The sequence below is a fragment of the Propithecus coquereli genome, unplaced genomic scaffold (genome assembly GCF_000956105.1).
Source record: "Propithecus coquereli isolate 6110/MARCELLA unplaced genomic scaffold, Pcoq_1.0 Scaffold164, whole genome shotgun sequence".
Classification (NCBI taxonomy): domain Eukaryota; kingdom Metazoa; phylum Chordata; class Mammalia; order Primates; family Indriidae; genus Propithecus; species Propithecus coquereli.
Window position 1 is genome coordinate 329,909 of NW_012140969.1, and position 15,871 is coordinate 345,779.

The 15,871-nt window shown below is 54.6% G+C and overlaps 2 protein-coding genes across 8 annotated transcripts in view; one reads left to right on the plus strand and one right to left on the minus strand.

The window, feature by feature from the left end:
* Nucleotides 1–4,945, plus strand: part of PRAM1 (PML-RARA regulated adaptor molecule 1) — an 8,865-nt gene extending 3,920 nt beyond the window's left edge. The window contains exons 4-12 of the mRNA XM_012641226.1: nt 1–1,297; nt 1,392–1,488; nt 1,565–1,641; nt 3,842–3,899; nt 4,031–4,139; nt 4,273–4,435; nt 4,519–4,552; nt 4,638–4,672; nt 4,775–4,945. The exon at nt 1–1,297 is cut by the window's left edge and continues 9 nt beyond it. Coding sequence (XP_012496680.1) covers nt 1–1,297; nt 1,392–1,488; nt 1,565–1,641; nt 3,842–3,899; nt 4,031–4,139; nt 4,273–4,435; nt 4,519–4,552; nt 4,638–4,672; nt 4,775–4,812 — 1,908 coding nt within the window. The 3' untranslated portion in view covers nt 4,813–4,945. The remainder of the gene's footprint in view (nt 1,298–1,391; nt 1,489–1,564; nt 1,642–3,841; nt 3,900–4,030; nt 4,140–4,272; nt 4,436–4,518; nt 4,553–4,637; nt 4,673–4,774) is intronic.
* A 744-nt stretch (nt 4,946–5,689) lies between these two features.
* The window catches only part of HNRNPM (heterogeneous nuclear ribonucleoprotein M), a 40,834-nt gene continuing 30,652 nt past the window's right edge, over nt 5,690–15,871 (minus strand). For 4 of the 7 annotated variants that reach the window (XM_012641433.1, XM_012641432.1, XM_012641429.1 and 1 more), the window contains 5 exons: nt 14,713–14,811; nt 10,965–11,018; nt 8,249–9,051; nt 7,586–7,637; nt 5,690–6,112 (listed from right to left, as the gene is read on the minus strand). In XM_012641433.1, coding sequence (XP_012496887.1) covers nt 5,949–6,112; nt 7,586–7,637; nt 8,249–9,051; nt 10,965–11,018; nt 14,713–14,811 — 1,172 coding nt within the window. In that variant the 3' untranslated portion in view covers nt 5,690–5,948. The remainder of the gene's footprint in view (nt 6,113–7,585; nt 7,638–8,248; nt 9,052–10,964; nt 11,019–14,712; nt 14,812–15,871) is intronic. The other 3 variants (XM_012641431.1, XM_012641428.1, XM_012641430.1) reach the window with 3 other exon arrangements.

Sequence of the window (15,871 nt, forward strand, 5' to 3'; positions counted from 1 at the left end):
CTCCCCAAGAAGCCCCCGCAGCCCGAGTTTGCCGACCTCCCCAAGAAGCCCCCGCAGCCCGAGTTTGCCGACCTCCCCAAGAAGCCCCCGCAGCCTGAGTTCAGTGAACTCTCCAAGAAGTTCCCAAAGCTCGAGGCCACTCAGTTTCCTAGGAAGTCCCCGCAGCCTGAGGTCGATGAGGCCCCTCAGAAGGCCTTGCTGCCGGAGCCCAGCACACTTGTCCCCAAGCCCCTGCAGCCCGAGCTCAGCAAACCTGCCAGACCCCCCTCAGAACCCAAATTCAGCGCATTCCCTGGGAAGTTCCCACAGCCTGAGTCCAGCGAGACCACCCTGAAGCCCTCGCCGCCCGAGTTCAGTACCTTTCCCAAGAAGCCCCCGCAGCCGCAGGTCGGAGGCCTCCTTAACAAGTCCCTGCCGCAGCCTGAGGCCAGTGAAGTCCCTCAGATGCCCCCCTGGAAGCCGGAGCCCAGTGAGCCGCACCCCCACTCCCCGAAGCCTGACTTCAGTGCATTTCCCAAGAAGCCCCCACAGCCCGAGTTCAACGTGTACCCTAAAAAACCCCCCCAGCCCCAGGTCGGAGGCCTCCCTAAGAAGTCCCTGCCGCAGCCTGAGTTTAGCGAGGTCCCTCAGACGCCCCTCTCAAAGCCTGAGCCCAGTGAGCCCCACGCTCACTGCCCGAAGCCGGACTTCACTGCATTTCCCAGAAAGGCCCCACAGCCGCTTCTGGGTGACCTCCCCCAGAAGCCCCTGCAGCCCGCGTTTGGAGACCTTACCAGGACGTCCTCGGAGCCGGAAGTCAGTGTGCTTCCTAAGAGGCCACGGCAGCCCGAATTCAAAGGGCCTTCCAAGAAGCCCCCGCAGCAGCCCGAGCTGGGCAGCCTCCCCAGGACATCCTCGGAGCCCGAGTTCAATTCTTTCCCCAGGAAGTGTCCGCAGCCCGAGCGCCGAGGGCCACCCCGCAAGTTGTCACAGCCTGAGCCCAATGCTTTGCCCAAGAGGCACCTGCAGACCGAGCTCTTCGGTGACTTCCCTAGAAAGCCCCTGCTCCCTAGCTCGGTTTCGGAGAGCTCACTGCCCACTGCCGTTGCGGGCTCTAGCCACCGGCTTCTGTTCAGCCCTGGGTTAGGAGCCCCCGGCACACGCCACTGGAGGTCAGGAGGCCTCAAACCCGGCCAACCACCCCGGAGGAGGCCTCTGCCCTCTGTCAGCAGCCTGGGACCCCCTCCAGCCAAGCCTCCACTGCCCCCAGGCCCCTTAGACATCCAGCGCTTTTGGAGACCGCCCAGGGCAGCTGCAGGTGGGTGAGGGCGGATGGGCCGCACAGGCAGAAAGGGGGCGCTGGGGGCCGCGGGCGGGCAGAGCGGTCTCCCTCCCACACTCTCTCCCTGCAGATCTACGCAGGACCCGCTCTTCTGCCGGGATTCACTTCCAGGCCCGCTCTTCTGCCGGGATCCACTTCCGGGCCCGACAGCCGGAAGTCCCCCCGCAGTGAGTGTGGGGAGTAAACGTGGATGGGTGCGAGCTGCGGGGCTGGGCGAGGCCTCATCTCAGGTATCCCCTGCAGGGACCCGGATGAGATCTACGAGATGTACGACGACGTGGAGCCCCCAGATGACTCTGGCCCCAGCCCCAAGGGCAGAGGTTTGTTGCTGGCCTGCCCGGGCACCAAGCGCTGGAGGCGGACAGCCATGGGCTGCGGGCAGGTGTGGCGGCTCCCACTCTGTCCGGGACCCCAGGCAGCCCCGCTTTCAGGGCACTGTCTGCTCTGAGGTCCCAAAGGACCCTCTCGTCTTTCTTCTAAGTGAGGCGGGGCGAAGGCTGAGTAGGCCTGTGCAGGGTTGACGCCTCGGTGAAAACACAAAGGGCTTCCGTGCAAGCACTTTGTGTGCATGTCTCCGAATCTCACCTCCCACCAAAGCAATGTCATCCCCATTTTACAGAGGTGCAAGTTGGAGGATCTGGGAAGCCCCAGCTCACACAGCCAGGACACAGAGCTCTGCCGTTAGCATGCCATTGCTCTCGCCGCCGGCCTGGGGTCCCGCTACAGAAACCGGGCTGCACTAGCTGATCCTTCCTGGGCCCCTTCTGCTTCTCCTGAGCTCTCCCCAGGAGCTGCTTGCGACACCTCCCAGTTAGCACACAGCTTCCTGGCAGGGCCAATCCTGCTTCCGCTCCGGGGCAGGCTCTGTGGCCTGTGTCTGGGGGCCGCTCTTGAGGATGCAGATGGCCAGGAGGGCAACTGTTAAGAGCCTGGACCAGGCCAAGCCTGTGGCTCATGCTTGTAATCCCAGCACTTTGGGAGGCTGAGGCAGGCAGATTGCTTGAGGTCGTAAGTCCGAGACCAGCCTTAGCAAGAGCAAGACCCCATCTCTACAAAAAAATAGAAATATCTAGATAGGCGTGGTGGCTCACACCTGTAATCCCAGCTACTTGGGAGGCGGAAGCAGGAGGATCGCTGGAGCCAGAGTTCATGCAGTGTGCTGTGATGGCGCCATTGTACTCCAGCCTGGGTGACAGAGCAAGACCCCGTCTCAAAAAGGGAAAAGAAAAAAAAAAAAGGAGCCTGGACCAGTCACAGCCAGCCTCGGGCCACTCCCAGCAGCCCTGCAGGCACGCCCCACCCTCTCTACTCCAGAGTTTCCTGGACAGTGGGGGGCTCCTCTGGAAGTGAGCAGGCCCTGTGGGGAAGGCAGGGCTTGCTGAGAGTGGCCTGCTCAGGGCCACGCTGCAGGTGAGTGCTCCCGGCTGTGCTGGGTCTGCAGGGGCCCTGGGTTGCCGAAGCCAGGTTTGTTCCCGGCTGGGTGACCAACAGAGGCACAAGCAGTTGGAGGGACTGTGGACGGCCGAGCTCTGTCAGGGTGAACAGGTACAGCCCAGGTACCCCTCTAAGTCATTCAGAGAGGGCAAGCTGGGGCCTCGGGTTCCGGGCCCTTCACCAACCTGGGGGTCCAGGTTTGGCCGAAGCCAAACCTCTGGCCAGCAGGCTCGAACCTGGAAGCTTGGTGGTTTGCCAGGTAGTGACAGAGAGGGCACACATGGCCCTCACCCTGGGAGACCCCTCGATCTACAGTCTCACCGTCAGTCACCAGCCCAAGAACCCCACCCTGGAGGCTTTTAAAAAAAATTATTTTTTTTAAAATTGACACACAGTAACTGTACACATTTATGGGGCACTATTTGATGTTTTGATACACGTCTGTGCTGAAGTTACCCATCACACCTCATGCATTTATCATCATTTCCTGGTGAGAACATTCAAAAGCCTCTTGGAGCTGTTTTGTGATACGCAACATTAACCCTCGCAACCCTGCCGTGCAACAGAACACCAGAACTCACTCCTGCCAGTTCTACCTTCGTGCCTACTGACCAACCTCTCCCCGTCCTCCCACCTCTGCCTCATTTTTCGCCGTCTCATTAAAGTTCCCAGAACCTAACCTGCTCTAAAAGGCAGATGTGAAATGGGCCTACAAATCAATCCTGCCTCCGCCACTTAGCTGCTGGGTGACCTTGGGCTGCTTCCTTGACCTCTCTGAGCCTTTATTTCCTCACGGGCACTTTGGGAATGACTGTATCACCTACCAGCGTGAAAAACGTTGCCGTGAGGGTCACAATGAGTGGTCCAGCAGTTTCCGCCACGCCTAGCATGCGGCAGGAATGAAGGAAACGGGTGGCAACCTGCTAGAACTGATAACTCCCCCCCCAAGAAAGGCCTGGGGAGAAGGTGGGCAGAGTGGGGAGAGGGGACCTCACACAGGCGGGGCTCACTGGAGATCCAGCCACCAGGGTACAGGCTGAGCTGACGACGGTGCCTGCCCTGACTTCTTGTCCTCACCACCCCCAGGCGCGACGCCACTGACCCAGCAAGCCGCCAGGAGACCGCCACAAGACCCGGTGCCCAGGTGCCACGGGGCAGAGCGGGGAGGACAGGGCGGGGCCGAGCTCTGGGAGGACAGTGGAAGGAGGAGCCCTGGGAAGAGGAGGAGCACGTCTTGCTCACAGGCACCCCGATTCCTTGGGTTGGGGGGATCAGGAAGGAGAAGGCCTCTCAGCCACCGCAGGTGCCGCCCGCGGACCCCAAGTTGCTGAAGCAGATCAGGAAGGCGGAGAAAGCCGAGAGAGAGTTCCGGAAGAAGTTCAAGGTGCAGATGCCAAGCCAAGCAAGGGTCCTGCGAGGGCTGGGACCCGGGCCCCATGAATTCCGTCCTCAGAAGGACGACAGGTGGGTCCCCAGGGGTGACGGCACGAGCAACAGCTCGACGTCTCTCCCACCAGTTTGAAGGGGAGATTGTGGTTCACACGAAGATGATGATCGACCCCAACGCCAAGACCCGGCGCGGGGGCGGCAAGCACCTGGGCATCCGGCGCGGGGAGATCCTGGAGGTGATCGAGTACACCAGCAAGGAGGAGATGCTGTGCCGGGACCCCAAGGGCAAGTGTGAGTGAGCCTGGCCCCCCAGACCTGGGCGGCCGCCCTGGTTCCCCGGGCCAAGAACCCACCCGAGCCTGCTCTCTCCACAGACGGCTACGTGCCCAGGACAGCCCTCCTGCCCCTGTGAGTGCCCTGGCCGTGGGGGGCTGGGGGGCGGGGGGCAATGGGCCAGAGTGCCTCGTGCTGACCCAGTTGTGCTTTCTGCCAGGGAAACGGAGGTGTACGATGACGTCGGCTTCTGGGGTACGTGGGTGCTCTGGGAGGGCTGGAGGGGGCACGGTGACGACCTGGGGGCTACTCTGCTTCTGGGGAAGGGGGTTGATGGGAGTCACCCTTCCTCCGCAGACCCTCTGGAGAGCCAAGCGCTGCCCCGGGGACCGTGAAGCTGCAGGCGTGGGCACTCAGGACGGCCACCAGCCCAGCACCCATTCACCCAGGAGCCCCGCATCCTGGCTTGGCAGAGTCGCAGGGATGCCAGGCTCCCATCTGGCCGCATAAAGCCCCTCTTTAAAGCAACCCCTGCTTCCTGTCTCTTCTTGCCTCCTGACTGGCACACACGGTGCAGCAAAGGCACAGGAAGCCACCTGGTCAAGCGCCAGGCAGGGGGTGTGTCTGGGGGACACCACCCTCCAATGGTCTCAGTCCCCAGGGATCAAGGTGGGACCATAGGTGATCAGACCCACCTGTCACCAGGAAGGGAGGCGGGGAGAGCTGAGCAGGACGTGCGCCCACACCCTGCAACCTTCCGCAACCAAGCAGGACAGCAATAGCCGGGGCTCCACAAGGCTGCACACACCTGTCTGCCCTGGTGACCTACGAGGCACTTCATGGTATTGAGGGGGGACAACAACCAATCCTGACAGAGCCTGGGTATCAAATTCAGCCCGAACCTCTGACAGAGGGGAACGTGTCTGGAAACTGCATACTGCCCGGTCTGTTTTGGCAAAGAAAAGCCAACCTGGAAATGAGGCTGACACAGGGCCTGTGCCCTGCAGAAATGGCAGAGGAGGGAGACGGGGTGGCTTTCCGGAGAGCTTTTAAACCCTCCATTATCAGCACTGGGGAATTAAAGACCACTGAGAAGGCAGTTTCCACCCAAGAGTTTTCCAAGGTCCTCCCACTCCCGGGGACCCCGGACAAGCAAGAACGGGGAGAGATCCCTGGGGGTCACTGCTCCGAGGGAAGCTGGGAGCCCCCTCGGCTCCAGCTCCCCAAACCTCAGATGGTCGCCCCCAAACACAAACGCACGGGCACGCCCACTTCAGGAACTGGTATTTATTATCAAAGTCATATTTGATGTCAACAAGATGCCACGAACTACAAAAAAAATTGCGCACATTGCAATCTCAATGCAAACAGTCAAATGGAACCCCAGTCATTAAAAAAGTAATTCAAATTACCCCAAAAAGCAACTGAATTTTTTAAACATCTTTATACATCCAGCCAACAAATTAAAATGGTTAACAAGAAAAAATACAAATTCAGAGGTCTGGTATCGATGTTTAAAAAAGGCAACTGCTTAAGCGTTTCTATCAATTCGCACGTCGATCTCCCGGCCACTCAGCTTCATGCCGTTCATCATCCGGCAGGCTCGCTCGGCCACCTCTGGAGACTCGAACTTCACCACTCCGCACCCCTTGGACTTCCCGTTCTCCATCTTGATGTCAGCGTACAGCACGTGGCCTGGCACAGGGAGGAAGAGGAGACCACACTCATCAGGCAAACCCAGAGCTCAGCCTGTCTGGGCCCACTCGGCCCAGAGCACCTGGTGGATTCTGGCTGACAAAGTCAAAAAGCAGAGAGGCCCCTGCGCCTGGAGCACAAACACTCAGAACACGATGGCAGGAACCAGCCACTACGGGCCCTCGGCCACACTGCCATTCTCCTGCTAACAGGACAACAGCCTGAGTGCACCACGATAAACCTTCCTGGAGGCTTCGGATGTATGCTTTACATTCCAGAAGGTTCAAAAAAGAAGGGGTCACATAAAGCCAACTCCATAGGCAAATTTTAGAGGCTTCATTTCCAATACGCCACCGCCCCGCTTATAAAGTCATCGCCAAGCCAACTGACACCTCTGCACTGCCCCGACGTAAGCCCAGTCACAGTGAGCAAGCAGGTCGCACTTACTCATTCAAGCACCTATTAGCGTCGGGTCTGCAGGGTACGCATCCTAGGGACCCAGAGTTCTAGGTGAGCGCCAAGGACACGACCGTGCAAATGGAGCTGGAGGCCCCCCATTCCAGAAGCACTAGCTCTGCCAAGGAGAGGACCAACATGGTGGGGGGTCTCTCAGGGAAGTTCTGAAAGAGCTTACGTGGAAATTCACCAGAAGGAAGCCTTGCTGGTAACAGCCGGCACCAGAGCATTTTGGGGACTTGCAGCACGTGTGGCTCAGATTCAGGGACAGGAGGAAGATGGAGGAGGATGGGACCAAGCCTTCAAGAGGCTGGAGTTTGGACTTTCCCTTGCAGGCACAGGGCCCTCCAGGCATCTCTGGAGCAGGGGGAGTGGCGTGATCCCATCTGACTGGAAATATCTCACTGGAGTGTGGAACTGAGGAATGGGCCGTGACTCAACAGCTTGCCCTGAGAGAAGACCCAGGGAGAAACAGCAATGGTGGTGAAATCCAAGCCACTGCTGAAACAGGGACAGAGAACCCTGAGGCAGCCGTCACCAAGCCTCCTCGGGCTCAATGTCAATGTAGCTGAAAAGCAGCCCGAGCCTCACCTCTACACACTGCCGCACGTGCCCAGGGCCACCGAACTAGCTATGCTGGGGGAGAAAGCGACCCTGTGGGGGGGATATGGTTATTTAGCTTTGCCACCTAGAAGCCAAGCACCCTTAGGAAGGTGACTTTGCCTGACATCTGTGAAATGGGGACAACACTGACTCCTTTCAAAAATCCCAAATAGGAAGAAAAAAAGAAAGCTAAGGATGCAATGGGAACACAGGTGAAAAGCGCAACACATAACAGGATGCTCAACAACCCGCCTGAGTATCTGCGCAGGCAGAAAAGTGGCAAGGCCCAGCGATCCCCCAGAGTCGATGGGGGGCTGTGAAGACCAGGGAGGAAGCTTCACTGCTCAACTCGGGGGTGTCACCAACAAGCCACAGCACACGAAAGCACCTAGCAAGCCTTTCCCACACACTTACCACATTCGTTGAATTTGTCCTTTAGCATCTTCCATGTGAAATCAAATGGGAGCTGGGGGGAGAAAGAAGACCGATGTACAATCCGCCAAACCCTTCCACAGACCTCACAGCTGGCTCCAAGGCCGCCTCAAGGATTTATTACTCACAGAAGCTGGCTGCCCTGCAGACTGAGCAGGGAACAAAACAAGTCTATCTGGGACAAGGCTGTGAGGTGACACAGCCAGTTCACCCCTCTATCTGAGATGCTTTGGGCCTGTGCCGTGTGGCCCACAGAATCCCTCAACCGTGGCTAACGGTGGCTGAGTTGGGACAGATAATTCAGTTACAGCCGCCACTTTCTCTGAATCATCCTGCCAAGACTTAGTGGCTCTTCAAACCACAGGATCACAAACTAGAGCCTTTTAGCTCACAGTGCTCTGTAGTCTTGCAAGTCGGAAAAGCCCAGGCTCTCCCAGAACCCAACGTTCTTGCCGTACAAGTGCCAAAAGTTCTCACACTCCCTCCTCGTCCCACCAGCACCAACCTCTGGGGACGAGGTGTGCCATCGTGTTACCTGGCTCCCCATAGGGGGCATCACCAATGACCTAGACCTGCCACCATTCAGTCCCACCAACCCCTGCCTCCCTTCTCCCTTTGTGCATAGCAGCACCGAGAGACACTCACATTTCTCACAAATATCTGGCAGGCCTTCCTAGCCACCCCAGGAGCATGGCCTCCAGCTCCGCCAAAGGAACCTGCGAAGCTTCCTCCAAAGTTGCCACGCTCCATCTCGATGGCGCGGTCAAAGCTGGCACCGCCACCGCCACCCATGGCCAGGCCCATGCGCTCAATGCCAGCGCCCAAGGCCGGGCCCATGGCAGGGCCCATGCGCTCAAGGCTGTTGGCGCCCATCCGCTCCAGGCCCATGCGCTCCAGACTGTTGGCGCCCATGCGCTCCAGGCCCATACGCTCCAGGTTGTTGGCGCCCATGCGCTCCAGGCCAGTGGCCATGCGATCCATCACGGGGCCCATGCGCTCCAGGCCAGCCCCCATGCCTGCGGGCACCATGCGCTCCATGCTCAGGCCCATGCGCTCGATGGCAGGGCCCATGCGCTCCACACCAGAGCCCATGCGCTCAATGGTTTGGCCAACACGATCGATGGGAGCGGCCATGCGCTCCAGGCCGAAGCCCATGCCGGCGCCCATGCGCTCCACGCCCGAGCCAATGCGTTCCATGGTCTGGCCCATGCGCTCGATGCTGGAGGCCATGTGGTCGAGGCCCAGCGGGCCCATGCGCTCAATGCCAGAGCCCATGCGCTCCACAGAGCCCATGCGGTCCATGACCAGGCCCATGCGCTCGATCTCGGAGCCCACACGATCCATGCCATGGCCCAGGCCTGCGCCCATGCGCTCCATGCCAGCACCGCCAATGCGGTCAATGCCAGGGCCCATCCTCTCAATTCCAGGAACGCTGCCTCCACCTCCACCTGAAACAGGGACACAAAACACAGGTGGGTGTCAGGGACTAGTGCACGTGTGTGCACACAATGCCAGGCCTGGGCACTTCAGTTTACAAGCACAGGTCGGGAACTAAGCCCTGCAATGATTTCCCACTAAGACACCCCTCAAGTGCTGACAACTGTTAAAAGCTGCGCAGTACGTACACGGGGTCCTTATCATTCTTCCTACGCTGCACAGTTGCGATTTCTGCAATGACATTTACAAAGAGGAAAATGCCACCTCCGTGTGGCTTCTCAGGTGCTACTATCCGTGACAAGCTCTGTGAGCCACACATGTCAATTCCTGAGACCTCTGAGGTTTCCCCTTCATTAGACACTGAGAAAAGCTCCTGGGGAAGGTGTGGAAACCCCACATCCAGGAGGGCCGCTCAGTGACAGGCATCATATAGAGATGATACAAAGTCACTCACAACCTTTACCCTCCCCCACCTGTCCCTCTAAGGTGCTCTGCTGGTGGCCAGTCTGGCTGCATTTCCTTACCACTGCCAGGGCACAGACAAGTGACTGGACAGCCACATAATCAAGCAGAGAGAAAGAAAACAAACAGAAGCACCGAAGCAGATGCTCTGTACACAAATGCACACAGCTGGCCACTTCCAGGAACCTCACTGCCAGGGACACCTGTGTCTAACTTTACTGGCTTTGGAAGGAAGACGTCAGTGGCACTGCAGAGCAGGCTTGGGAAGAGGTCCAGGGTCAGTCAGCAGTCCACAGGAACCCCTGTCTGTGGTGCTGGCAACTCTGGAGAGGGAGGGTCTGGCTCCCCAAACAAGGCCACCACCCACCACCTTTGCACACACTGAATGCAAGGCCCCTCTCTCAAGCTTCGCCACCACAGCCCCACTGGGAATGGTGGTCCAGTCCAAAGCCAGCCCATTATTGACCAAGCAGCCTAGTCCGAGATGCAAATCCAACCGGTTCTCTAAGTGATCAAGGCTGTGACCTCGACAAGTCACTCCACTTCTCCGTGCCTGGTTCCTTAGCTGAATAGCAGCATACTCAGTGGCCAAAAACAGGCCCAACTTTAAGAATATCTGACTTTCAGAGCAGAAATGTCTCAGAAAATACCCAACTTCCTCTTATTGTAACAGGAAAAGGTAAGGGACCTGGCAAGGGTGGGTAGTTTGCCCAGTGGCATCAGAAATGAGGCGACTCCCAATGCTAACAGCAGAGAATTAGGAAGAAGCAGAGCCGGTCTGGAGCTGTAGAACCAGCCCACCACAACAGGGGAGATGCCAAGGAAATACCAAGACACTCAGAGCCCTGAGGAAAATTGGGCTGAAAAGCATATTTAGTTCTAAGTACCCATTAAACTGCATTAATGGAAGAACATAGACCAAACTGTTTACCAAGAGTATAGGCCAAAATTCATCACTGGGCAGTGGGACTTCAGAAAATATCTACTTTCTTCAAAAATTTTCTGAATTTTAATAATGAGTACACGTGTATATTTAAGTAAGCATTTATTATCTATTAGGTGTACTTTCACTCTTACAATCAGGTTTATATTCGGAAAAAATATTTACTCCTAGGAATTTGCAATTTTGGAGTATGGAAACAAGAAAGTCCCCAAATCACAGGGGTATTATAATAATGACAATGGCTAACACTTACACAGCACTTTCGTAAGTGCGCATGTGCATTAGCTCATTTACTCTTCACAACAACCCAGAGGTACTATCACACCCCCATTTTATAGATTAGGATGAGAAACAGAGAGGTTCAGTGACTTGCCAAACGTCACCCAGCTAGGAAAGGGAGAGCTGGCCCCCCTCCCCGGGAGTCTGTCAGAGCCCGAGCATCTCACCACTACACACTCTACTATCCCGGGTAGTAACAGCCTGTTCTAGAAAACAAACATCAAACTAAGCGTTTCCTACCTCCTCCCTGCTTTGCAATGATCTCTCCTCTCTTCAGTGCATTACTTAGGATTTCTAAGGAAATCAGGAAGAAAAAAAAATTAGCCAAATTTCTCTATGGTAATAGAAATTTGCTCATTGTAGATTCCAAAGTAGAAATACTACTAATAAAAAATATAAAGAAAGAAAGAAAAAGGGAAAGGGGAAGGGGATGAGAAATATACACATACAGACAAGATAATTTCACAGAAAACCAGAAGAGTCCTTGCCGATGGGTCACAATGCTTAGGATCCATGTAGCTCCAGAGTCTGAGGCCCAGTTTGCGGGGTCACCTGCGAATGCGCCCAGCAGAGCTAGGAGCTGTGTGCGTCCATGGACTGAACTTGGGCAGTGTAAGAACAGGGCTGTCGGCACTTGCCCAGTGGCACAGTTTTCTAAGCTGGTCCAGACCCCTAGGACTGAGGGTTCCCCATCTCACCTGAGCCAGAAACTAAGGCCCCTTTCTCTGGAACTTCCTGTTCAGAAGGCTGAAACCTACATTTCATCCACCTGCAGCCCATCAGTGCTTCTCATTACCCTACAGCAAATTGAAGCTACAGCTCCACTTACAGCCTCAATGGCGAAGCCAGTAAGCGCCTGCACACAGTGCTGGGAAAATCACATAACTAATGAGCTGTGTGCAGAAATACTCCCGCAACCTGAGCACACCAGCCCTGCCTGAAATGAAGTGGGTATAATAGTGACTAGCTGACAAAGCTTTGGGAAAATAAATACATCCTCAACCACACACACACACACACACACACGCACACACGCACGCACCACAAACAGAAAGCACCACTGCTCACTGAGCCTCTTTAAAGGTTGTCAAATGTTATTAATGTTACCGTTTCAAGTTTCTGGTCACTCTTTTGTTATGTAGAAGATACTCACTTGTACCCACCTTCTCTGGTCCTAGAGGACATGCTCAGCAACCTGGACACCGGCCACAAAACACATTTTGTATTATGACCATAACCACAAATCAGCTGTTTCTTATACTCCAACTAGCTGCTAAGGAAGGAGGTGGGGAAGTCGACTAAGAAACAGACTTCAGGCTGGGTAGGGTGGCTCACACCCGTAATCCCAGCACTTTGGAAGGCTGAGGCAAGAGGACTGCTTGAGCCCAGGAGTTTGAGGCCAGCCTGGACTTTGTAGAGACCCCATCTCTACAAAAAAGTAAAAATAATTAGCCAGGCGTGGCAGTGCATCCCTGCAGTCCCAGCTACTCTCAGGAGGCTGAGGCAGGAGGATGGCTTGAGCCCAGGAGTTCGAGGCTACACTGAGCTATAATGAAGCCACTGCACTCTAGGCCAGGCAACAGAGCGAGACCTTAACAACAACAACAACAAAAAACCAGATTGCAGCCTGCTAGCAAGTATGGAGTTACTCTTCCATGACACCTGCGGTTCCGTTTGTTGTGCCTGAGCTTAGGCTGCTCTCCTAAGATAATACTTAGATTAAATCATCCCCTGCAAGGGCTTTCAACCAGGCACTGATCTGAAGACAAAGGCCAGATACTTCCTATGGGCATCCACACGCCTCCTTGCACTGACTCCCAACGGGAACCTGTTCTGCCCGTGCTCATCCCCTGCCCCGGGCAGACCCTACCTCGAAGCCTCTGCACCCAATGGCATTAGCCACTCCCCCTGCAGCACATCCATTGCCTGTGCCAAGCCCACTTGGACCCCCAGCCCCTCCAGCTGCAAATGCATCTCCAGCACGGAGCTCCTGCACTCCTACAGATCCAGTGCTTGAGCAGAGCGTCTCAACTACCATCTAGAGCACACGCTTCCTCACTAGGACACTTCGATGGACTGGCCTCCGGCGCTGTCCTGAGCCACTCCTAGTGTGGTGTCCTCACTGCACCATACTCTCCAAGATCAAAGACCACAGACCTATCTATATTTTTGAAGGACCAAGTGTAGCTGTTTGCACAAAGAAGTGCCAAGATCTACTGCCTTGATGTAAGAGAAGGGAGGCACCCCAGAAAGCAGCACCAGTGATTCAATTCTCAGGTAAACAACCCAGAAAAAAGAGATCAAGAACTGAATCTGAAATCCAACCCAGGCAACCTCCCTAAAACCCCAACTTCGATATTTTATTTGGTACAAAGATCATTTTATTCACTTGGGTCTGATCACATGTGGCGGCTGGGAATTCCAGGACAGGACTCCATTGTCCCCATCAGAAAGAGGGGGCCAAAGCAGGAGTAGACAGCAAGCCCTGCAGATGTTTCTATTCAGGTCAGGACAGGAAGTTTCCTGTTGCCACACGAAGTAACCTCACAGGCAAGAAGCCCACATCCACCTCCTGGTGTGCATGAGCTGCACACCAGGCAGGACGAGGCCGCCAGCTTCATCACAGAGACGAGGTGCAGCGCAGTGGCAACAGCCTGAAGGCTCACAGCAAGGAAGAGTTCCTGTGGGAGGACAGTCACGTCATCTGTTCTTGCCATAGGCATCCACAAATTGGTAAGTGCGGTTAAATGATATTAAGTTTTAAAATATTTTCTTAAATACCCTACCATTCCCAAACATACAAAAATGAAGCCAGTCATGGCAGTAGGAGACTTTGACCAACCTAGTAACATAAAAGTAAGAACTCACCCCTGAAATTCTAAAGCTCTAGAACAATCTGGAATAAAGCTATAGGCAGCCAGAGCAAGCAAGATGAAAATAAAGTCAGTCTTCACTAGTGGCCTAGTAAGACGAAAATCATGCATACCTAACCATGGTCAACAAGAAAAAGAGAAACAAAAGTCTCCACCAAACAACCAACGGTCCACTCTGGGAAACAGATTCCAGTAGCTCCTGACCTTCAAAAAGGACACAAAGCAGACAGGAGGCCTAGAGACAACTTGAAGAATTAAGAATCTTGCCCCACTCAGGAGCTGAAGGGTGACTCCGAAGACAACCTTTGTAGGGCCTTGGTAAATTCTAAGAATGTAGCTAACGGAAACTGGATATAAACAGCTTAACACCCTTGCACCCTGCCCCCAGGCATCTGCGCAGGATGAGAAGCAGAGGAAGGTAGACAGAGGGGGGTGGCCATGCTCTTACTGCCTTTCAGAGAAACAACTTCAGAGCCCACTAATGGCCAATCTCCTCACTCCACACGAACGACAGAGAATTAAACTGATATTCTCAGAAACATCAAAATTCTAAATGGAGAGAGACAGCCACGAAAAAGAAACTGCTCTGCCAAGTACCCAAAACTGTAAAAAGAATTTCTCTGCATTTAGGTAGGCCCAAATACCCATGGCTTTCCAACGTGAGAAAGCCTCCCTCGTCAGCCCAGACCTCTTTCAAAAGCACCGGGGAGCACTGACTCCATCCTGCTGACTCAACCACAACACCAACGCGCCCTGGAGTAGGGGACTCCTGCCCCACTTCTGAGGGCCTGAAAACCCTGCCAGGGCTAGAGAGCAAGCAGGCTTATGTAAATGCAGTTTTCATTCCCACAGCATGCAAAAACCTTATGCCAATTTTTAAAAAGAAGCCATTTGAAAAGACTAAAAGACAGATGGTGTTATTGACATCAACAAAAAATTAAAGGACCAAAAGTTTTTATCCAGGTCTAGAAAAAATACATTTTTTTAAAAGCCTAAGGAAAAACAGCAGACTTTGCCTAAGTAAGACCCCTGACATAGGGCAATGTCCGGCAGCCTGGCAGCCTATAGCCCAATGGGAGGACCCCGCCCACGTGGGGCCCATGGGGCCTTCTTACCCATTCCTCTGCCAGGGGGCTCTCCAAAGCTTCGAGACATTCCCATCTCGTTTCTGGCAAAGTCTCTCTCAAATGCTCCACCCATGCCACGCTCCATCTCTGTGGAAAAAAATATTACCCCAGGCCTTTCCAGGAATGCCGTCACGTTTAAGACGTTAAAAACAAAACTACAGACACGCCCAACAGCCACCACCACGCCAGTGTGCCGAATTCTTCTACGGGAAGCCATTATTCATCCTTAATTCCTTAAAAAAGAAAATCACCACAAGTGAACCCCTGAAAACAACCTATCTACCTTTAGTCCCTCAAGGACCAACTTACAACTTCGATCACAGCCACATGCTGGGTATGCCAGGCACTGGCTACAGTCACGCCACGTGAGAGGCTGCAGAAGGGGCCACGGCAGGCACCACCTACCGGGCACCCAACGCGCACCCTGCGCCAAGGGCTTAGTGTGCATTATCGTGCCACCGACTCCTCACAACCACCCACACACCTACAAGCCTACAAGCCTACAAGCCTACTGCCGCTTTCTGAAGAAACTGAGGCTCAAATGATTTAGTAACTTCACCAAGGTCACATGCCTGGTAAGAGGTGAGGCAGAAGCTGGGACCCAAGTCTGATACAAAAGTCCATGCTCTGACACGAAGCACACCCCAATAGAGAAATGTGCCCACAGATGAAGACTCTCCACTGACAACCGGAGGGGTTTCATCTACACAATGAATGGGCTTTCGGTAACAATTTTGTCATTTTTCACAATGTCTTTTAAAAGCAAAGCTCTTAGCTTCGGTGGGGAAAGGCCCACCACAGCTGCCACCCGTATGAGAAAGCCTTTTGCGATTCTTGTTGCTGGCTACTTCTGCCTTTGTTTGCGAATTATACCTCAATAAAGCTGCAAAATTAGGCATTGCTGTGTTCCAGTGACAGGCTTCTAGTTCGTGGGTATGGTTTACCAGCCCGTGGTACAGAGCTGGCAGTCCACTGTTGGGCTTGCTGCCAGAGCTGCAATGTTCTGTAACTATCATTCATTTCGGACAGTAAAGTATCACCAGCCGTTCCCCATTACGTCAGGAATATCTCTTAAACTAACAAGGACTGGCAAGGGTGAGCTTCATATTCACGGTCTGAAGTAACCGAGGTGAACCCCACAGGTTAA